The sequence below is a fragment of the Globicephala melas genome, chromosome 1, assembly GCF_963455315.2.
Source record: "Globicephala melas chromosome 1, mGloMel1.2, whole genome shotgun sequence".
Lineage (NCBI taxonomy): Eukaryota > Metazoa > Chordata > Mammalia > Artiodactyla > Delphinidae > Globicephala > Globicephala melas.
Window position 1 is genome coordinate 54,678,871 of NC_083314.1, and position 23,287 is coordinate 54,702,157.

Below are 23,287 nucleotides of genomic sequence, written 5' to 3' on the forward strand. Positions count from 1 at the left end.
TGAATAGATCAATCTCTGTAACAACCTTGAAACACAGGTATGAATTTGCATTTTATGCAAAAATTCACGTTTTATTTTTATTCTTACATTGGTGGGAGCTGATGTCAGAACTGGAAGGCAAGCAATAACTTCTGTTTCTACCTCTTAGCTGAACAAGACACACAATGTGGCATTTTCATTAGGTAAGACTTGTTTCTTTACATTTCACACTAGAATACATTACCCTTTTCTTGAATAAAATGACCCGGTTACTAAGGAAACCATCTTTGGAGGGAGTGTTTGTTTAATAAGCGTATTTTATTTAAATAAATCCTCCAACAGGAAATGGAGAATTCACTGCCTTTACTTAGACTGTGTAAGTAGTTATATGTGAAATTTATCTGTGCAGCTCACCAACATGTCCTCATTGGAAACATCGATATTTCCACATCACAGTTCCCAAAAAGACTAAAGTCTCAGAATTCTGTATCTCCTTTGGCTTGCTTCTCTCTTGATTCCACCCAGGCTTTATTAATGGTTCGCTTCATATCATCATCTCCATCTTCATAAATTTTCTTTAGAACATTCATTAATCCCTCACTAGGATCTGTTTCAGTGTCGTAGGAGGGCTTTCTGTTAAAAAGAAAACACACGCAATCAATAATGGAGGAATATATATAATGTACATGAAATATATAATAGTAATAATAATATATAGAATGTAGAAATATATATAAATAATCCCATTTACTAACAAATTTTATAGGTATGATTACTAAGTATGAAAAGAGACAAATTAGTATGTAGGAAGTACAAGAGTGGGGTAAGAGGAAGACAGAGTATCCAAACATACTCTGACAATCAAAACATGTACAGATTCATCTTAAACAATATATAACCACACTTAGTGCATCAAAGAATGGGCATCAAAAATGGTTAAGGGGGACTCCCCTCGTGGCTCAGTGGTTAAGAATCCACCTGCCAATGCAGGGGACATGGGTTTGAGCCCTGGTCCAGGAAGATCCCACATGCAGCTAAGCCTGGGCGCCACAACTACTGAGCCTGTGCTCTAGAGCCCACGAGCCACAACTACTGAGCCCACATGCCACAACTACTGAAGCCCGTGCATCCTAGAGCCCATGCTCCACAACAAGAGAAGCCACTGCAGTGAGAAGCCCACGCACTGCAACATAGAGCAGCCCCCACTCGGCGCACTAGAGAAAGCCCAGGTGCAGCAACAAAGACCCAACACAGCCAAAAATTAATTAATTTTTAAAACAACAGTAAGGGGTTATCTTGGGACTATGGGATTTTAGGTTAATTTTTAGCAGGAAAAGTAAAGAAATAAGCTTTTACTTTTCTAAACTTTTAATTTTCTTAAAAGCATGTTTCCTCATATAATATGAAAAACAATTTCATTGACAAAAAACAAACATATGTTATATATGGACACATACTGAAGCTCATATTTTTTAATTAGAAAAGCCTTCTCTTAAACCTGAGATACCTGAGTTTTGGACCTGGTGGTATAAAAGCACAGCCCTCAATGTAGTCAACACTTCTAGTTCAATCAGTGTGCAAACTGGGCTCATTAACTTTATACTTAATTTTTCACTTAGCTCATTTATTAAGTGCCAGATTCTGTACTGGACCCTGGGGATACAGTAACAGTAAAACAGGTTCCTATACTCAGGTAATCCATTCTAGATTTAAAAGCAATTCCACAGGTAATGCCTAACACCTTAGCCAACCACATCCTAAATGCACACTGGCTATGGGAGGGAGGAGTGAGAGAAATGTGGATGGCTAATTGACTCAACGTAGTACATTACTACTGCAGGAAAGCAGAGGAATGTTTTACCTAGGATGGAAGTATCTTTGAATAAACATTTTTCAGAATAGCCATTATTAAGGAGGATAAAAATATTCTCTTTTTCACTCTATACCAGTGATAGTGAAATTCTAACTATATATCAGAAACTTCTGTGGAATTAAAAAACCATATATGGGTATCTGGGCTACTATGGAACTACTGAAATGGAATCTCTCAGAATGAGCACAGCACCTATATAGCAGCACCACTGGCCCAGGGTTAAGAACCAGCACAAAAGAACCAACCACAAGTACAAAGATCTCCTTAAAAAGCAACTTGCTAGATACATGCCCTCTTCGGGTGCCCTCTGACAAGTGAAAGCAGATATAACTAACTGGGTTAATCAGAGGACATTAGAAGGTAAATGGTCAAATTGCAGACTATACACCTCCATTATTGATGAACATCTACAACCCTAGCACAGAATACATTATAATTCTTAAATAAATGAAAGCAGACTCACTCTTTCTCTTTGCATTCTTTTTCAACCTGAGTCAGGTAGTCCCACCGTGTGTTTTCTGCTTTCTTCCTACATAAGATAAGAACTGTATCTGTCTTGATCTGGAAGAAAAGTGGAAAACAGGTACAACTTAGAACACATGGAGATAGGCATAAATATTTAGAAAATAATTATTTACTCAATTACTCGAGTTACTGTTACGTACAGTAACAGTTTTAGGTGCTAGTAATACTTTTATGAATAGGCTGGAAAATCATACACAAACTAATGCCTTCAAATACTAGATGCTATCAAGACAAAGAGGATGTTAATGAGTATTGGGGAAGGAACTTCACTAGGAAAGCCTCTCTGGGGTGAAATGTGAGCTGGGGCCCAAGCTCCAGGAAAGAGGGCCTTCCAGACAGTTGACACAGGAAGAGATGATTCTGGTGTCTTTGAAAACAAGGAGGAGGAATGGCTGGATTTTGATGATTGAAGGAGAGAATAAAACAGTAAGAGGGGTCAGAGACAGGCAGAAAATCATGTAAGGCAGTATTGGTTAGGGAGTTTGCAAGGTGAGCAGAAACAGCAAGAATATACAGCCCTTTCAACAATGATCCACATAACTCTAGGACTCTTGAGTAATACTTCAACATGTGATTAGCGGACAAAGAAGGGAGCAGGGAGTCACAAGTTAATCATTAAATTATATTCTAATATTACCTTTAAGCTGCTACATAACTCTATGTAAACACAGACAGCAGAATGGCACATCTGTGTACCAGGGGCATTAAACTTCATTTATTTAAATTAGGTAGGAACAGAAGGATTATCTGAATTAGTGAAAAATGAATAATGTTGTTTCAAAGACAGTTTATTTCAATTTTGTAAAACAAATTATTATTCCCATTGTACAAATGAGAAAGCTGAGGTATAAAGTGATTAAGTGAGCTGCCAAAGGTCACAATTAATATGTGATAAAACTGGCATTAAAACTCAAGTCTGGGCTTCCCTGGTGGTGCAGTAGTTGAGAATCTGCCTGCCGATGCAGGGGACACGGGTTCGAGCCCTGGTCTAGGAAGATCCCACATCCCGCGGAGCAACTAGCCCCGTGAGCCACAATTACTGAGCCTGCGCGTCTGGAGCCTGTGCTCCGCAACAAGAGAGGCCGCGATAGCGAGAGGCCGGCGCACTGCGATGAGGAGTGGCCCCCGCTTGCCGCAACTAGAGAAAGCCCTCGCACAGAAACGAAGAGCCAACACAGCCATGAATAAATAAATAAATAAAAGTTAAAAAAAAAAAAACCTCAAGTCTCATTCTTAACCACTTTCAGTTTATTCAACACCCTCCTGATTCTAATGCAATATTCTTATAATCTATTTTTCTAGAGCAGGAGCTGGCAAACTTTTTCTGTAAAGAGCTAGATAATTAGTATTTTAGGCTTTGTGGGCCACACGGTCTGTTGTAGCTACTTAACTCTGCCACTGAAACACAAAAGTAGGCAGACAACACATACACAAATGAGCACTGATATGTTCAAATAAAACTTTATTTACAAAACAGGCAACAGGATAAATTAATTCTAGTTCATCTTAATTCTAAACTGGCCAGGTAATTTCATGAGGTTTCATAATATTATGAAAAAAATATTATGACAATTATGACAATATTACAACAAAAAAGTAAACCTACCTTTTTTGAACTGCCTTCCACAGAGATGGGTTTCAAGAGATTGTTCACAATCATGGAGTAACTCTTCCCATTTAGATTCTTTACCAAAAGATCAAATGACCTACAACACAATAGTGAACACTTTATCTTTCTGGTTCTGTGAAAGGTGCTCTTCAGTCGTTGTGGAAATAAAGCCAGTTTTACTTTAGGATGTGCACCTGGCCATCCCAGATGATAAGACTCAACCTTTAAAGCAGATGTAAAGGATAATTTTAAATTTAAGCAGAATTTTAGAAGCTGAAAAGAACCCATAATAAGGCACTGTCTTCCCCATTATGAGAACTCACCTCTCTGTGAAATGCACCTGCACATTCTCAGCGGGGACTTGATGAACTCCAGTTAAGGTAATGTAGATTTTCACAAACTTATCTGACTGATCCCATCCTGGTTAACAACAACAAAAAATGGACCATGAATAAAGGTCTGATACTATCTCTGGAATAGCAAATGCACACAGCTCATAATAAAACTCACTAAGATAAAAATCTAGTAATAGAAACATGAAAGAAAGAAAGATATAAGAAACTTTTTAGATGGAAAAATTGAGCTTCAAAGCAGTTAAGTAATCTACCCAAAGTTAGGCATCTAGCTAGTGAAACAGCCTGGATTCAAATCCAGGTTTACTGAACACAAAGCCCATGTTCTTTTTATTCCTTAGAGTAAGCAATATGATCGTTAAATACTTCCTTAATTGTAGCTCATTTCCCCTTTTTATGGATATAATTTTGTCCTATTCCTAAATATTGATAATCTCCACCAAGCTGGATGGCTAAACATCAGCTTGTCTAATCAGTATTAGCTAATTCCATAATCATTTCTACTTCTCTAAGCAGTTCAACAAATGCAAACCTAGCTTCCTCAATTCCTTTCCCTGATAAAGCAGAATATAAATTTAGAGTGAAATTCATCCAAATCTGCCAATTTAATTAACCTACCAATATCTAGAACTTATTTCATTTTTTTATTATCAAGCTAGTCTCTAACCTATATGAATTCTGCTAACAGAAAATACACAAATGTCACATAAAAAGCACATCATATAATAAAATATATATTTATCTAGTTATTGTACTATATGACTTTTTCTTACTTAGTCCTATAGAAATCTAGTGTTAATAATAAAAAAAAAAGATGTTCTAGAGGGTTCTGTACTTCATTTAGTTACTTACCATCCATTCAACCCATCCTCCACAATAACTATTTCTCCCTAAACACAAATTTAGGTTCCTAGTTACTATGCCAGAATCCTACCACCTTCAGACCAGTTTCCTATCGTCAACGAAGTACACAGCGTATCTCCTATAGTACTGCAGTACATCACTTAAAACACAACACACACACTGCTTTTTGCTATGACGATACCCAAAACGCATGATGCGTTTCACGTCTCTACTCATGTGCTTTGCTCATGCAATTCCCTTCTTTTCTTCATACTTGACGAACTCACCTTTTAAACTCAAATGTCTCTTCTAATTCTCCCTGACTGTTCCTCCCCTCCAGCAGAATTACTTTATCAGCTATATTCTCATAATACTTCATAAATCTCTATTCAGTTAATGAAATATTAAGTACTTACTGTGTGCTAGATATTGTGAGCACAAAGGAAAATAAGACTGTCCCTGCCTTCGTGAGAGCTCATTACTCAGACTTCAAGTTGCATTGCTTCCAAAATAAAAAAAGTCTATAATCAATTTAGGGAAAATGGTATTATGACATTGTTATGGCATTAATTGTACGTCTATGTCCCAACCACACCATGAGCAGGGATTGGGTCTTGCTCACTGTTGTGTATCCACAAGTCCAAGTACAATAAAGGCACATACTAGGTGCTCAAAAATGTTGTTTGAATATAACTGGATTCTCTTCCTCAGTTAATATCGGTGATTGTTTGGCAAACAAATGCAAAAACAGGAAGAAAAACAAAACAAAAAGCTGTGTCCATATATACTGAATATATTTCAGAATAGGTTCCTTCTTGCTGCTACTCACCATTGTACTAATCATCTTGCTCTCTTATTAATTAATTAGCTTTTAGAATGCAGCATTTTCTTTTTAATATCTTAAAAAGCATCTTATTAAATAAGAACTAATGGGTCTTCTCTTTAAAATCACCAAAAACAAACACTCAAGACTATTAAAAAATTGATTTTGTTAGTGGGTCACTACTAAGGAATACATTGCTCAGAGGCAGAAATAACTGTATAGAGCTGTATGTAGGGGCGAGTCATACCATAATTACTGATTTTCACTGTATATCCTGTTGTAATAGGAGCAACCACAGCGGCTGGCTTTTCGTTTTCCAGAAGTTCTGCTTTCCTCTGTGATTTCTGCTGCATCTTATTCTTGATTTCTGTCTCAATCCTGGATTTTTCAGCTGTCAGGGCATCACGTACTCTTTTTCTAGTGGCTTTTTCCAGCAGCACCTTCACCTCTTCTAGATCTTTCTGTAGCTGTGTTAAAATAAAAGATAAGTTAGCTATGATAAATAAGACAATAGTTTGATATTGTGCATATCGGTCATTTCAATTTACTGAATAAGAGCTAAGAATAGGAGGTTCATTTAAATTTCCTAGGGTTGGGTAGCAACAAGGATTCTTTCCTCCAGCCTACTGAATTGTAAATAACTCAAGATTCCTTTCTTTTAAAAAGGAAAACTTAATCTTGAAGTAACAATAGGTAATCAAGCCAAATTTTTCCAGTTTGGTAGACTGTTATCTACCTTTGTTTTAAAACATTTTATTTACAAGATACGAGTGTGATTTATAAACATTTTCTGATTATAACATGAAGAAATCCAACAAAAGGGAATCGTGAATTTCCTTGTAACATCCAGTCCTAGTCAAGAGATATTAGGAATTTTTTAAATATTGAAATAAAAGAGATGAGTGAGTACATGGTAAGTGTGGTGAAATGCTACAGCAACTTGACTGAGGTAATACTCTACTTTCCGTCAGTGATGCGTCCTCACTGATCTTCCTACCCCTAGTAATACACATAAGAAAGTTTAAATTTTTAAGACAAAAGGTAAAAAAATAAAGACATATTTCTTCTTCTAAGAAGTTAGACAACTTCTTAATTCTAAAGCTCCTGGTTAATTTTACTGTCAAAAGTCTGGGACTTGGTTGCACAGTAGAGAATGAAAACCTGGATAAACAATCCAACGTGCAATGCACTCCTGGATCACTGAAAAAGCCACCTGTTTTTTTCTTCTCACGCCAATACACTGCCTACCCAAGTCTATTTCTATTACTTTCTAGAGACAGAGTCAACATTGTGTTAATTTAAGAGTTAAAGACACTGTTAGAAAATTAATGGGCTTAAAAACTTTTTTCCAGTTACCCTCTGACTTACTGCAAATGCATGAGATCTTTATAAACAAGGGATTCATTTCTCTTAAAATGACTTTACATTCTGGCTTGATACTAGCTAGCAATCTGACAGGAAGGCTTTGACATTATAGCCTGAGATCATGTAAGGCTCAATATAAAAATCCTTAAATGCTTGGTAACTTAGTATAATATCCAAAGTACAGCTCGAAAGTCTTTAGATTTCTTGAGTCTTAGAAAATGCAAACCAGAAAAACAAATGCTTTTCTTTTATCCCAAGTCTTTTATCTCATTTAACTCAGATGCCCTTGTTTCACCTATCTGTAACTGCTAACTTGGTATAAAAAGTCCAACTGTGCCCAGTCTCCTGCCCAAATTCTATCCCCACCTCCCAAAACTCATATTACTAAGAAAAAAAATTGCAAACTCATCTTTAAAGCATAGAACCAAGATGCTTTTAGTGCAAAGCAATCTTTTTTGTTATAGTAGCTTTCAAAATTCACATTCATTCTAATAACAAGATGAAATAAAAATTAAAATGTTAAATGAGTATACTTTGTTTCCAGAGTAAGGATTTAGTTAAAAAAAAAAAAAAGTAAACGTATAGAGTCTAAACAAAAGGTTTTACTTCTTGACTGGAATAGGAATCCTTTTTCTAGGAGACTCAGAAGAGAACTCTGAGAATTAAGCAAGAGATCCCCAGGCCCTCTTTACAGCCAGTTTGGCTCTACAGTACTACAAAAATAAGATATCCACTGTTAAGTCTGAAGCAATTTACAGCAGGCCTGTTTAAGGTAATTCCTCAGTTCTTCTCTGTTATTTGCAGATCTGAAACCAGTAAAATTGATCCCTTTGGTGCTTTTCCTGTACACATATTTAAGATGCCTTAGATACAGCATTTCTTACCTAATTTATCTAGGCATTCACTTGTTTTCCTTATGCAAAATCGCACCTCCCTTTTATCCCTATCCATAAACACATTAAAGCTTTCTCTTCTAATCTATTTCCAAATTCTTCACTAGGAAGCAATAAAACCAAAGTGCCTCAAAATAGGCAAAGACCTTGTACAGACGTTTCTCCAAAGACAGACAAATGGCCCTCAAGCGCATGAAAAGATGCTCAACGTCATCAGGCATTAAGGAAATGCACATTAAATCCACAATGATACACCACTTCACATCCACTAGGATGACGAACAACAACAACAAACTCCAGCAAATAACAAGTGTTGACGAGGATGTGCAGAAATCGGAAGCTTCATACACTGCTTGTGGGAATGTAAAGATGCACTTTGGAAAGGAGTTTAGCAGTTTCTCGAAGTTAGTTACCATATGACCCTGCAATTCCACTCCTAGATAGATACACAGAGATTTGAAAACGTATATCCACATAAAAAGCTGTACACAAGTATTCATAGCAACACTGTTCATAATAGCCAAAAAGTGGAAATCATCCAAATGTCTATCAATTTATGAATAAACAAAATGTGGTATATCCATAAAAAAGATTATTCTGCCATAAAAAGAAATACATGTTTCACCATGGATAAACTTGAAAACATTATGCTAAGTAAAAGAAGCCAAAAAGTAAAAGGCCACACATTGTAAATCTCCATTTGTATGAAATGCTCAGAATAGGCAAATCCATAGAGACATAAAGTAGACTGGTGGCTGCTGAATGGGAAGGAGTAATGGGAAGTGACTGCTTAATGGCCACTTAATGGGTTTCTTTTGGGGTTGATGAAAATACTCTCAAATTATATAGTGGTGATGATTGCAAAAACACTGTGAATATACTAAAAAGCATTGCACCATACACTTTAAAATGGTTAAAAACTGAGTTTCATCTCAAACAAAAAAAAGTGTCCCTAAATGTATACACCACAATTAGAAAGCCCCTTACTTTAAAGAGGATTAATACTGAACACGCCAAATGTAAGACTGTAAAGTCACTTCAGAGATTCTTTCCTCAGGGCACATGGTACCACAAGGCCAATCTTTAACACCTAACAAACTTGTGTCAAGTTATCCAGAATAACACACATAGTTTTTCTTCATTTAAAGCAAATTCTCAGACTTAAAAAGTCAAATGTGAGATTTCCCACTCTTGTTCATATTAAGCAAAAAGATTTCCAGAGAACAAGTCTAGTCAATGGATACCCAACACTTTACTGTGAATAACAGTACTGTCATCTTAAGTCAAAAAAAGAGCAATCCAAGTTTATTATTCCCATGCTGTACCTGTGCAAACTAAGTCTCCAAAAAAGTTAAGCTGCCTCTGTTTAAAGAGCTTAAAAGAGAAAAAGCTATTTCCCACCACTAGTTACAACTAACTTTACAATTTATTTTTAAAAACGCCTATAGCAGATTGTTTTGTCAAGCACTATTTTGAACATTTAGAACTATTACTTGGTCTTTACAACCCTATGAAAAGGATCCTGTGACCCAGAGAACCACCATAACTTGCCCAAAGTCTGTGTAGAGAAAAGATGACTAAGAGAATTTAAGTGCTGGGACCGAAGACTTCTCACCTTCCAACTGCCCTCTACCATGGAACGACACTCAGTTTTTGTAATCAGCTTTAATTTAACAACGCTTCACGTCCTCAGGCCAGTGTAACGCGGGCGGAAAGGGCCTGAGGATAACGTGAAGGTGACCAGCCCTCAGGTCCACCATCGGACCTACCTGCCGCCGGGAACCACGACACATACCCCCGCTCACCTACACCGCCGACCAAGGCTGAGCCGGGGGCATCGGTCGTCAACTTTCCGGGGAAAGCGAAGGCCCCGAGGCCCGCAGTGGCCGGGTCGGCAACGGGGCGCCTGCAGCTGGGCGGGTGGCAGGCCAAGGGGAAGCGCGGGAACCCGAGTACGCAGGAAGGCGGTCCGACAGGCAGGTGTCGCGTGCGGCCGCTAGGCAGGCAGCTCCGCACGGGAAACGGCGGTGGGGCGGGAGACGGAGCGGAAAGCTCCAGGAAGGGCGAGCGAGGAAGATGAAGGCCGGACCCCTTACCTCCTCCACAGTTGAAGCCATGCTCGGGCTGCGTGAGGGAAGGCCCCAGCTGCAGCGGCGCAGGGGCGAGAACAGCAAACGCCGCACTGACCGCGCTCACCCCGAGCGCAGACAGCACCGGCACCTTTCACAGTGACCGCGGCCTGAGGGCACACCCGACCCTGCGAGAGATCTCGGCCCGCCTCCCGCACGCGGCGCCTCTAGAACCTTCGCGAGTCCTTCGAGGCCGCCCCCCGAGCCCAAGGACCGCCTGCAGGGCTCGGCCCCGCCCCGCCCGGCCTGGCCCCGCCCCGCCCACCTCGCCTCTTAGCAAAGCTCAACTCTCGCGATTAAACCGGAAGTTCGAGAAGAGAAACGCCTCTACCTCCACGCCGGGGCAACTGTACGTAATATACTTTGACCCCGTAGGTCCCGGCTGCGCAGTCGCAGCTCAGAACCGCTGCTTTCCCGTACCATAACCCAACCCCGGAAATTACGCACTGATCTTCGGGGGTCCAAGCCGGAAGTTGACTAGAGAGTCGGCTGTTTCCGTGCTCTCTAGGACCCAGTGCCATCGAGGCGGCCATCTTGTGTAAGGTTAATCTGTGAAGTGCGAGAAAAGGACAAAAAGGGGGAGATAAAGGAAGCCTGTTTATGCTAAGACGGGACAGAATGAGAACGTTATGTGTGCTGGGTCCTGAAGGGAACAGTTTTATTTTCAGTGACTGCTGGCGCTCTGGAGACGTCATGATTTAGGCTGTACGACGTGGTGACGTCATCATGGATTGCGGGAGGAGGTGGGGTTGCGTTGGCTATGTGACGGGACCCAGTAGCCCCGCGGGGAAGCAAGCGTGCTAATGTAGCGGGTACCTTCGTGTGTCACCGCATTTCGGGTCCCGGTTTCCCCTCCTAGACTGTTGAAGGCCTTCCCTAGTACCTTCACCGACCATTCTGCGAGTCTCTAGTTGTCACCCAGGTTTGGATTCGGTTTAAGTGAGTCTATTCGCCAAAGAAAATGGGCTGAGCTTTCCTGGGGCTGCCTTCTCCTGTTCTGGCTCCCGCAATCCCGCTATGTAAGGTCCTATGTAAGTTTTCAGACTGTTTTAGCCTCTGGCCGACTGAAAATGTTCGCAGCCCCGTTGAGAGCATAAACAGTAACCCCGGAGAAGTCAAATAGCCCCCACTCAGCTTAATATATCGCCGGAGGTAGCGATTAGAATCAGCACGTCAGAGGAGGAAAAAAGGACTAGAAAAAGGCAGGCTGACCATTATGGTAGTAAAGAATCTGAAGTACCGCACAAAAACAAATTACAGCTACGTACAACGTGCATGAATCTCAAACGTGACGTTAAGGGGAAAGAAGCCAGACAGACAAGTTCTTCTCTAAAACTGCGAGACATTCAAAATCGGGTTAGTCTTTCCTTAAGTGGAGAGGACAATGACAGAAAGGAGCCACAAGGGGACTTTTGAGGTTCAAGTAACGTTCTGTTTTCTTTCTTTGGATGCTGGTTACAGATGTGTTCACTTTGTAGAAATTTCATTGAGCTGTAATTTGTGTAGTTTCTTTTGTATGTTATAGTTAACTAAAAGTTAACTAAAAGTAGGCCCAGGAGGGAATTTTCCAGAGATGATAGAAGTGTTACACTGATACATGCAGTTGTCAGAATTCACAGAACGGGTACTTTCTGGTGGTCCAGTGATAAAGAATCTGCCTTCCAATGCAGGGGATGCAGGTTTGATCCCTGGTTGGGGAACTAAGATCCCACATGCTGTGGGGCAACTGAGCCCGCGGGCCTCAGCTAGAGCCCGGTGCTGCAAACTACAGAGGCCACACCACAACTAGAGAAAGTCCATCCGCATGCCACAGCTAGAGAGAAACCCTCACACCACAACGAAGAGCCTGCGCTGCAATGAAATATCCCACATGCCACAACTAAGACCAGAAAAATAAAAAAGATTAAAAAAAGAGGCCAAGAAAATATTTTTTTAAATGTATGCTGTCTGTAAATAAAAAAAAAAAGAATTCATAGAATGAACTCCTAAGATCTGTGCATTTTGTTTAGTTATACCTCAAGTTTTTAAAAAAGTGTCTAGGGAGTTCCCTGGTGGTCCAGTAGTTAGGACTCCCTGCGCTTTCACTGCCAAGGCCAGGGTTCAATCGCTGGTCAGGGAACTAAGATCCCACAAGCAGCACAGCACAGCCAAAATAATAATAATAAAATACTCCCCTTAAAAAAAGAGTGCCTAACTGGAAGCCTGGAATTATTTAGGTACTTAATTAAATAGGAACAAATATCCTAGTCCACTGTGTGAGAACTTGACCTAATGCAGTGATTTTTAAATTTGCTTGATTATGCACCTTGGGCAACTTATCCGCCAGATATCCTAAAGCCACAGGTTTTAAGTACCACCTGTTACCAGTGACTCCCAAATCTATACCTTCAGTTCCACCATATCTCTGAGCTCCAGACTCTGCCTTTGCTTCGATGTCTGATAAGACATCAAATTCAGCTTGTCTGAAAAACAAAACAACCAAAAAAACCTCCTGATTTCTCATCCTCACACACCAAATCAGTTCTTCCAGTTATTCTCCAGCTCTGTGAATGGTCACCTCATTTTCTTAATTGCTCAGGCCAAGCATACTTGAGCTCTCAAGTCATACTTGAGCCTTCAATTTCAGGTCCTACATCCCATTCTCTGGCAAGTCTTGCTGGTTTTATCTTCAAATATATAATGAGAATAAAATGACTTCTCTCACCTAATCTGTGACAAAGGAGGCAAGAATATACAATGGAGAAAAGACAGCCTCTTCAATAAGTGGTGCTGGGAAAACTGGAAAGCTACATGTAAAAGAATGAAATTAGAACACTCCCTAACACCATACACAAAAACTCCAAATGGATTAGAGACCTAAATGTAAGGCCAGACACTATAAAACTCTTAGAGGAAAACGTAGGCAGAACACTCTTTGACATAAATCGCAGCAAGATCTTTTTCCATCCACCTCAGAGAGTAATGGAAATAAAAACAAAAATAAACAAATGGGACCCAATTAAACTTAAAAGCTTTTGCACAGCAAAGGAAACCATAAACAAGACAAAAAGACAATCCTCAGAATGGGAGAAAACATTTGCAAACAAAGCAACTGACAAAGGATTAATCTCCAAAATATACAAACAGCTCATGCAGCTCAATATCAAAAAACAAACAAACCAATCAAAAACTGGGTGGAAGACCTAAATAGACATTTCTCCAAAGAAGACATACAGACTGCCAAAAAACACAGATGCTCAACATCACTAATTATTAGAGAAATGCAAATCAATACTACAATGAGGTATCACCTCACACGGGTCAGAATGGCCATCATCAAAAAATCTACAAATGGGACTTCCCTGGTGGTACAGTGGTTAAGAATCCGCCTGCCAATGTAGGGGACATAGGTTCGAGCCCTAGTCCGGGAAGATCCCACATGCCATGGAGCAACTAAGCCCGTGTGCCACAACTACTGAGCCTGCGCTCTAGAGCCCGCAAGCCACAACTACTGAAGCCCACGTGCCACAACTACTGAAGCCCACGAGCCTAGAGCCTGTGCTCCGCAACAAGAGAAGCCACTGCAATGAGAAGCCTGTGCACTGCAATGAAGAGTAGCCCCTGCTCACCACAACTAGAGAAAGCCCATGCGCAGCAATGAAGACCCAAAGCAGCCAAAAGTAAATAAACAAAATAAATTGTTTAAAAAAGATGTTTAAAAAAAATCTACAAGCAATAAATGCTGGAGAGGGTGTGGAGAAAAGGGAACCCTCTTGTACTGTTGGTGGGAATGTAAACTGATACAACCACTACGGAGAACAATATGGAGGTTCCTTAAAAAACTAAAAATAGCAACTACCATATGACCCAGCAATCCCACTACTGGGCATATACCCTGAGAAAACCATAATTTAAAAAGACACATGCACCCCAATGTTCACTGCAGCACTATTTACAATAGCCAGGACATGGAAGCAACCTAAATGTCCATCAACAGAGGAATGGATAAAGATGTGGTACATATATACAATGGAATATTGCTCAGCCATTAAAAGGAATGAAATTGGGGAATTTGTAGAGATGTGGATGGACTTAGAGACTGTCATACAGAGTGAAGTAAGTCAGAAAAATAAGTATCATATACTAATTTACATATGTGGAAAAATGGTATAGATGATCTTATTTGCAAAGCAGGAATAGAGACACATGTAGAGAACAAACGTATGCATACCAATGGAGAAGGGGGGTGGGATGAATTGGGAGATGGGGATTGACATATATACACTATTGATACTATGTATAAAGTAGATAACTAATGAGAACCTACTGTAGAGCACAGGGAACTCTACTAAGTGCTTTGCGGTGACCTAAATGGGAAGGAAATCCAAAAAAGAAGGCATATATATATACGTATAGTTGATTCACTTTGCTGTACAGTAGAAACTAACACAACATTGTAAAGCAACTATACTCCAGTTAAAAAATTAAAAAAAGATAAACTTCTCCCTTTCTACATCATACTACTAAGAAAGGTGGTTGCTACTCTGGACAAATTCTTTCTTAATTTCTAGTGAGTATAAAAGTGAAATTAAGTTTAAAAACACTGAAAACATTTAAAAGATATCAGACTCAAAATTTTAATTACCTCATTAAATGATTAAATTTAAAAATAAATAAATAAATAAAACCACTTCTCACAATCTCCACTGCTACCACCTGAGACCAAGACATCATTATTTTGTCTGGATTTTTAGCCTCTTAGCTGGTTTCTCTGCTTCCCCACTGTGCCTTTACGGTTAATTTTCCACAGGGTAGCCACAGTAATCTTTTCAAATGATTATATCCCTTTGCTTAAAAACCTCCAATAACTTCCTGTTAGGCTTAGAATAAAGCCCAAACTCCTTACATAACCTGGAATGTTTTGCATGATCTTATATCTCACCTTTATGAGTTCCTTTATCTCACGGAACTCATCTCTCACCAGTTTCCCCTCTCCCTGGTTTAAACAGTGGCATTTTTGTTACTCCTTGAATCCACTGAGTTTGTTCTCACCTCCAGGCCTGTACTCTGTGCTTTCTATCTGGAATGGTTTTCCTCCAGATCGTCACAAACCGTTTTCTATCTTCCTTTTGTGCCAGCATTTAAAACACCTCGTAATTCCCGTTCTTAAGGGTCAACAAACTCAATGCTGCTTCTCTCCAGCTGTATCCTATAATTGTCCTTACATCTATCATGTAGAAGCAAACTGACTCCTTGCCCTGCTACCATTAGGAGTAATTGGGTACATCAGATCCCAAAGTCAAGAAAAAAAATTAAGAACTTTGCATCCTGAGATAAATCAAAAACAAAACATCATCAACAAGACATACACACATCAGGGTCATTGTGTCTAGTTCTAGTCCTCCAAATAAATGAAATTCTGAACCTGAGCCTTTCCTGTAAAATTGGACTCCCTAAAATCAAACAAACACTTTATCTCTGACTTTTGCAATGCTGATGTCTAAAAATATGGATAGTAGTGTGAGAATTGCTGTTTTCCCACCATGAACAAACTAATTATAGACTCTATACTTGGAAATTGTGTAGTTTTTTCCTATAAATAGTTGTAATTTCTATTTGGCGAGCTTGTTCTTCTAAAGCCTGAACTTCCTTGCAAACTTTCTTTGCAAGTAAACTTTCAGAAGATTTTGCTCTGAGTGTCCCTTTGACAGTACTGAAAAGTTTTGTTAAAGTATAATTTCAAAAAGGTGAAATCAAGATTCTCATGCAATTATAAAATAAATATTAACAAATATTTTATGCAATTCATTGCATAAACCGTGAGGGTAGCAACAAGTTCTTAAAACTATCAAAGAGTACATTTGCACAGGTGGGTACTTTAGGCAATTTAACAATGGAATATTAGTGTAAAGTTGCAAAGTTAGACACAAACTAGTTAATGTCCTACAGGGTAGTAAACTATACATAACCTTTCGAGTCATCTCTTCCACTGGAAAGAAAATAGGGATTTGCATCCCTACTGGACAAAACTCTACAGGTTAACAGGTAACTTCACTAAGTGCAGGGTCTTTAATCAATAACGAACAGTGAGTTCCACTTACTATTCATGTCAAGACCACTCATGACCTCCTCACTGCCAAGTTCAGTAGATATTTTCTGAATAATTTGACTGTTTTACTTTGCAGTAGGCGGGCCTCTCACTGTTGCGGCCTCTCCCGTTGCGGAGCACAGGCTCCGGACGCGCAGGCTCAGCGGCCATGGCTCACGGGCCTAGCCGCTCTGCGGCATGTGGGATCTTCCCGGACCGGGGCGTGAACCCGTGTCCCCTGCATCGGCAGGCGGACTCTCAACCACTGCGCCATCAGGGAAGCCCCGACTGTTTTACTTTTTATGTAAAACTTCTCATTTTTTAAAATACTGCATAGGCCAAACAAAAGATGTCTGTGGCTGGGTTTGGGCCGCAAACTAATTTTACAATCTCTGATTACTATTTTTTAATACATGCTGAATTCTAAGAGGAGCTGACTAATCTGGCATTCATTCGGTTCCATGGACACCCAAAACAAAATGCAAATTAGAACAAAATGCAAATCAGGATTCTCTGCACCCTGCCTCCACTTCAAGAGAGCCTCTGGAGTCCTGTTTGAATTATATGATGTCACCCACTGTGCTGTACTCTGAAAGATGAGGAGCAGCCACCCAATCCAGGATCAGCCAATCGGATTTTTTGTTTTGTTTTGTTTTGCGGTACGCGGGCCTCTCACTGTTGTGGCCTCTCCCGTTGCGGAGCACAGGCTCTGGAGGCGCAGGCTCAGCGGCCATGGCTCTCGGGCCCAGCCGCTCCGCGCCATGTGGGATCTTCCCAGACCGGGTTACGAACCCGTGTCCCCTGCGTCGGCAGGAGGACTCTCAACCACTGCGCCACCAGGGAAGCCCGCCAATCAGATTTTTGCAAGATTTTGAAACTGGGACACTGAGATGCCAGCCCATCTCTGCTGGTCACTTGAAGAGAGGACATGTAAACTTGGAAGTTGTGCACTTAGAAGCAGGGGATGCCTCTTTTCAGAGAGAGAAGCAGCAGCAGATAAGCATCACCTGGCAAGAGAAGCAGAAGAGCAATTATATGAACAATTGCTTAGGTTCCTGATGGCATTCCAGTCCCTTGTCCCCATGCCTCGTCAGGCCCAATGGTTTGGCCTTTGGTAGCTATGAGCTAAATATACTTTTTTTCCTTTTAATTAATTGCCTTATTATTATTAAGCTAGCATAAGAGAGTTTGTTACTTCCAACCAAGGAATCACTAGAGAGAGGAATACAGGGCACTTGGCTGTACCTGCTGTACAGGATATCATTTTGCAGGGTATAACCTGGAGCAAACTCCTGTATATTTCTTCTTGCTAAATTGACTAGAGTCTAGTGTCAGATAAGTTTTTCACAAACATTGGGTTCAGATGATTCAGAATAAAATCAACTAGAAAAAAATTAAAAAGCCATATGGATTTCAGAACAAATGTTTATTACTGCTTAATGGGGCCAAAGGAGCAACACAAAGCATTGAAAACATCACTGGCTCACAAAAACAGTCATCTTGCTACCTTCTCGGTTGCATTTGTTTATTTCACAAGGCTTCATTCACACATGAAAACAAGATACTAATCCAATTCAAGTTCATAACAATTATAAAAGTAAACATTTGTTGGGACAATGTACAATAAATTGCACTTTTTTAACAAGCATTACATTTACATCTATAGAGTGTACTATACATAATACATGGAATTATGGAAACATCTAATTGGTCAGTGGTGATAGAGGAGAGAAGCTGCTCACTAATTTCTTTTGTAGTCAATTAGCACTGTTTGAGCTAATCAACTCCTTTATTCTGGAACCTGTTTTCACTGGAGAAGCCATGGGCAAAATCATAGAATTCATAAAAATAGATGGCACAGAATTTCTACTACCTCCTCAGCAAGGGAAAGGTAGGAGTTGAAAGAAATGACGTGGGGCTGACTGAGAAACTTTCTTCCTTATTTGAACTAAGGATTCATACATTATGCAAAATACCAAAAATAAAGAAACTGATGCAAAGGCTATTGGGATCTTGGATTCTGGGGCCATTTCCAGGCTTTATTCTTGTGCTTTCATGACACCAGAGTCTTGATGTGTTTATGTCCTTACCATTCAGTTTCCTATATTTTATTCCATATATAATATATAGTTATTAAAAGTTACATTTTAACAGAAAAGATTTTACATGTTAACTTATTGCCAATGAAAAAGGAAAGTAACTCAAAATATTCATCTTCTACTCAATGATTCTTTTTTCTTAACGTTTTCAGAATACCACTAATGATAAACCAGGGGTGGAGGTGGGGAGAGTAGGATGTGTTGATGAACATGTTTTTATAGCAGGTAGCAAATACATTTGGAGATAAGTTTGACGTGTAGTCTTTTAGATGGAAGCTAAGACAGGGACTTCTGACAATTGACTGTAGTCACTAAGCTACTCATAAACATCCACTTTTCTCCTTACAACTCAAGATCATCATCTCCTATTGAGGTGCAGCCTGCACTGAAGTATTCATTTTGGTAGCTCTTGAAAGATAAGGAAATCCCTAAGGGCTTTTCCTGTATTATACGGAAGCCACTATGAGAGAGGAAGGATGTTTTGGAGCAGTTCCAGTTCAATGTGACAATCAGCATGGCAACTAGAGAGAAAGAGTTTTATATATCTGGTAGTAGGAAACACAGGCCACTGAGCTGTGCCTGGCCTTCTGTATCTCATCGCCATGTACATATTCAGTTGCATGGTACCTGGGTATACCAAAGAGGCAGGGATACTCCGTATAAAATTCTACCGATCACACACACACACAAATCTCACAGCATTCAAATCAAACAATAGAGTTTGTCCATGCTCTCATTTACCTGTAATTGAAGCAAGAGAATCGGAGCTACTTTAGAGTGGTTTTTTTTTTAAGAGTAAATTATACAACAGAATAATCTTACTAAGTAATTAAAAGTGTTTTTTTCCAGAAAGATAAAACAAACAGGGTATTTAATTTTTTGAAAGCTTTTTCTTCCCTAAAAGGGTCTTGAAATCAGACAACCACCTTAGCAGAATAATGAGTAGACTGATTTCAGCTCAAGAAAAAGAAAACTCAGTCCCTTACATTAGTTACGTATGTGATTCTCATCCTCAGTAACTAATCAATTCCTTTAAGGATCTAACTCTCATCTCTTGTGCCCTAAACTGTGTATTCTCTTGTTTTTCTTACTTTAGGTAGGAAATGAAGCTACTAGTTATTAACCAGAAAGTATTTTAAGAAAATGGAGTAAGGGTTTGAGAAAAATGAATATTAATACACAGTATAAGAAGATGGAATTTTTGAAAACAATGAAACAAGATAAATATTATTAAATACCCCAACATCAGTACAAACATTACTTCTCTACTTTATTATGGAAATTTAAGAAAGCCAATGAAGAACAAATTACTAACTTAATAGTTGGGAGAGAGGAAGAGAATTATTGGTTTCATGGAAAGATAGGGTCATAAGCCTATGTGACATTCCTATTAATGTTTCTGATAGGCATTCATATACAGACCATTAGGTAACTGAGAATTTATTTGCATTAAATTGTATGTAACTAAATATAACCAAATTGTGCCATGGCTCAGGATGTGGGAAGCTAGCAAACATATGCACTGCAAAATTCAGCTTGGTTTCTTTCAGCTTTAAGGAAATGTGTTAAGATTCTCAAGATATAAAAGCTAATGACTGAATTATCCAATTGAATTTCATTCTCTTAATTTATTCTGCAGAATTTAATGAAAGGAGAAATCGTCACTTCTCAGAATGTTGCAAATGTTGGATTTTTGGAGGAATGTTTTATATAATGTATGCTAGGAAAAGATGAAAAACACTCCAGAATATCGGAAAATTTCCTGGATATTTGAGCTGGTCAATCTCTTTCTAAAAGAAATCAAGAGAAGAGTAGCAATTCTCAACTATACTTCAAAAGAAGAGAAATTAAAACTAGCAGTTATTTAATGCTGGAATGCATGAGTTTTCAAACAACACATGGTGAAGGGCATGGGGTCTGGGATAGTGCTATTATAATATTGTATGAATAATACACCAACTTGTGAATTTTCTTTCCTTCTGTATTTGCTATTGCTACTTACCCAAAGACATTGCAGTGAGGGACAGTTTAGACTATGGTACCAATACACATACCCAAGTATGATATGGAACTGGAGAAGGAAAAGAAAAAATCTATGGATGGCCATTGTAATCTTTTAAAAGAGTTAAAAGAAAATGAAAAAGACAGATTTATTAAATGTTTGGAATACATGTACCTAGTTATTTTGTTTAAAGAAAATAATATAATGGGCTATGAAATTGAGCCAGGTCTACAGATAAGAACTGGACCTAGAGCTATTTCTCTCTCAACTACCATTTAAGGAAAATTATGCAATTTAGGCATTCTGTGAAATGTAAAAAGAGCTCTGTACAGTAGAATTATGAAATTCACAAAACACAAAAGAACATCTTTAATTTAGCTAGCCATCTGATAAGGCAACTTGTACAAGGCTTCTTGGGATCAAAGCGTAAAGTACCAGTAAAGCTAACAAACTGTATTAAATGATTTACAGAAACAAGTACCAAGATGCAATTTTCTAGGCATTATATTCTGCAAAAAAAAAAAAAAAAGGAAAACAAAATTAATTTTTCTAAACCACCATGTTGGGAATGTTAGAGTCAACACAGATACTCAGAATGCTATTTTCCTTTTGGGCAAAAGGAAATGAAAACTATGATGAGAGATGTCAGGACAAAAAAGAATTCTGTAAGAAAATTATTATTTGATGAGTGTAAAGAAGGATAACAAACAACCACATCAGTTTTATGGGCTGTAGATGATACGAACACTTACCGATGAAGGGGATTTCACTTTTTAGAGTTTAATGATTATTTTAGAGGAAAGGATCCATCATGAGCAACTTGTAGTACATGCTCCTGGAGTTGAGATGGCTCTTAGATGATTTTTACTTCCAAGAGTGTGTTACTTTTAACTGCAACATATGGCACAGATGAGAGTCACTCTGGCACTACAGAGTTTGAGATACTTTGCAAAGAATATGTTCAACAGTGAAGCCAAGCATGAGTATCAATAAATGTTACTATACATAGCTGACAGTAGTTTGGTTGCTGTAAAGGACCAAAGCCTTCCAAAATAGCTTAAAAAATGGGAAAATTAGTTTTTCCCTTACCAAAGGATTTCCTGCAAGGACTATTTATAAAGACATGTTAAATATAATTGAAAAAAATACTTCCATCAACTTTTAAACAATAGCTTTACCTTTCCATGAGATAAGCATTTCTATAAAGGTTGTATATGCAATCAAAAATGTTACAAATGCATTTGCATCTCTTCATCTAGGGGTACCAAGGGCACGTTTTTAGGAAGCTACAGAAATCAGAAAAAGTTGCCTAATATTAAACTAAGATGATATGAAGCTGACTTCTATTTCCCATTTCATAATTTTAACAAAGTTACAGTATATTAGTGTTTCCTTAGCAAGTATATGTCAACATTAAATGAATACTCTGTCCCTGGTTCTACATTCCATTCTAAGCACAACAGCTGTTCCTGGGCCTTTCTAGGCTTCTCTCGTGAAGGTTTCCTAAAGATGCAACTCATAATATCCACTTCTGACTTTACATTTGCCAGAAGTCACAACTGTGTTCTTACTTAGGAACTCGCAATTCCCATGTGGAGTTCTTAAAAGGACCTGTTAGAAGACCAGGACCAAAATGATTTATTTTATCCTGCATTTATCAAAATCTCAGTTCTTTTTATCTAGTATGTGTTTTCAATAGCCTATCTTATTCCATATGTACCCAACAGAAAATAAAAATAAACTAACTGTCTTTGGGAATTGTTCAATCCCAGGTCTGTTCTTTCCTTTGGATAGGATTATCGCTATCCTGGGCATCACTTTCAGGAGGAAACCTGACAGTGGTCATGACTGGCCCCACAATGTGCTTTATCTGAATAAATCCTGAAAAGTTAAGAGGTTTAGGTTGCAATCTTTTTTTTTTTGCTGTGACAAATACCTGCCTATCACTTCAACCTTGGAATAAAAGACAACTCCATTTTTATTTTTATGTAAGATAAAAATAATATGAATAATTAGCTCTAAATAAAAAGCATTTAGTTCTGAATTACTTATTTCCAACCAAACATCAGGCATGTAAAATAATGTGTAATACTATGATGGACCGGAACACAGTCTTCCATGAAGAAGCACAAAAACAGGTATTCGACATAAATCAGGTTAGTTTAAATAATATCCCTTTTTTAAAAGTGTCATACAAGAAAGAGTAAGAGCTACTGAAAGATCCTGGCTTGCTTTCTGGCCTCCTTTCCTTCCTTTTAAAGGGACACCAGGAATCATCCTGGGTTTCCGTTGCTTTCATCGTTGTGCTCTTGTACTTGGGTGAGGCTGGACCTATGTGCTCTCCTTGGGGGGCTGGGTGGCCTGTGGCGGCTGCAGTGGCTGCGTTCCCGTGGCGGTTTTGATAGAGTTAAGGGTTTTGCTAAACCAAGAGTTTTTTGCAGCTTGGATTTCATTCATAAGGGCTCCCCTCTGATGTTCAAGTTCCTAATTCAAGAAAGAAAATCATCTGAGTTACATAAATATCTTCTCTCTGCCAACAAAATTAGAGTATAGCTTTTTGGAATCCACAGGTCTACACAGCCGCAGTTTTCTTCCTACAAAACCCAGGTGAGATTTAGTTGGCTTCTGAATGCAAGAAAAAAAATTAGAGCTAAAAGAATTACCACTAAAAACTAGAATCTGTGCTTTCTCTGATCAGTGAAATGAAACCTCATTTTACCCTTTTTT

At 38.9% G+C, this 23,287-nt stretch overlaps 2 protein-coding genes across 6 annotated transcripts in view; both read right to left on the reverse strand.

Moving 5' to 3' along the window:
• Positions 1-278: 278 nt before the first annotated feature.
• On the reverse strand, positions 279-10,631 carry CACYBP (calcyclin binding protein). The gene is made up of 6 exons (XM_030875415.2): positions 10,360-10,631; positions 6,253-6,472; positions 4,310-4,406; positions 3,984-4,083; positions 2,316-2,413; positions 279-612 (listed from the first exon to the last, which is right to left on the reverse strand). The coding sequence occupies exons 1-6, from the start codon at positions 10,378-10,380 to the stop codon at positions 456-458; spliced, it is 693 nt and encodes a 230-aa protein (XP_030731275.1). The 5' UTR covers positions 10,381-10,631; the 3' UTR covers positions 279-455.
• Positions 10,632-17,866: 7,235 nt separating this feature from the next.
• Positions 17,867-23,287, reverse strand: part of RABGAP1L (RAB GTPase activating protein 1 like) — a 686,895-nt gene continuing 681,474 nt past the window's right edge. For all 5 annotated transcript variants that reach the window (XM_030875419.3, XM_060296102.2, XM_030875425.3 and 2 more), the window contains one exon: positions 17,867-23,044. In XM_030875419.3, the coding sequence (XP_030731279.1) occupies positions 22,892-23,044 (153 nt within the window). In that variant the 3' untranslated portion in view covers positions 17,867-22,891. The remainder of the gene's footprint in view (positions 23,045-23,287) is intronic.

What these genes read in the sequence shown, in the direction of transcription:
- CACYBP (XM_030875415.2), bottom strand. Translation starts at nt 10,380, where the DNA reads ATGGCTTCAACTGTGGAGGAG. An exon ending in TGGCTTCAACTGTGGAGGAG is followed by an intron (nt 6,473 to 10,359) that starts GTAAGGGGTCCG and finishes ATTTTAACACAG; the next exon opens with CTACAGAAAGATCTAGAAGA. An exon ending in TGGAAGGCAGTTCAAAAAAG is followed by an intron (nt 2,414 to 3,983) that starts GTAGGTTTACTT and finishes CTTTTCTTCCAG; the next exon opens with ATCAAGACAGATACAGTTCT.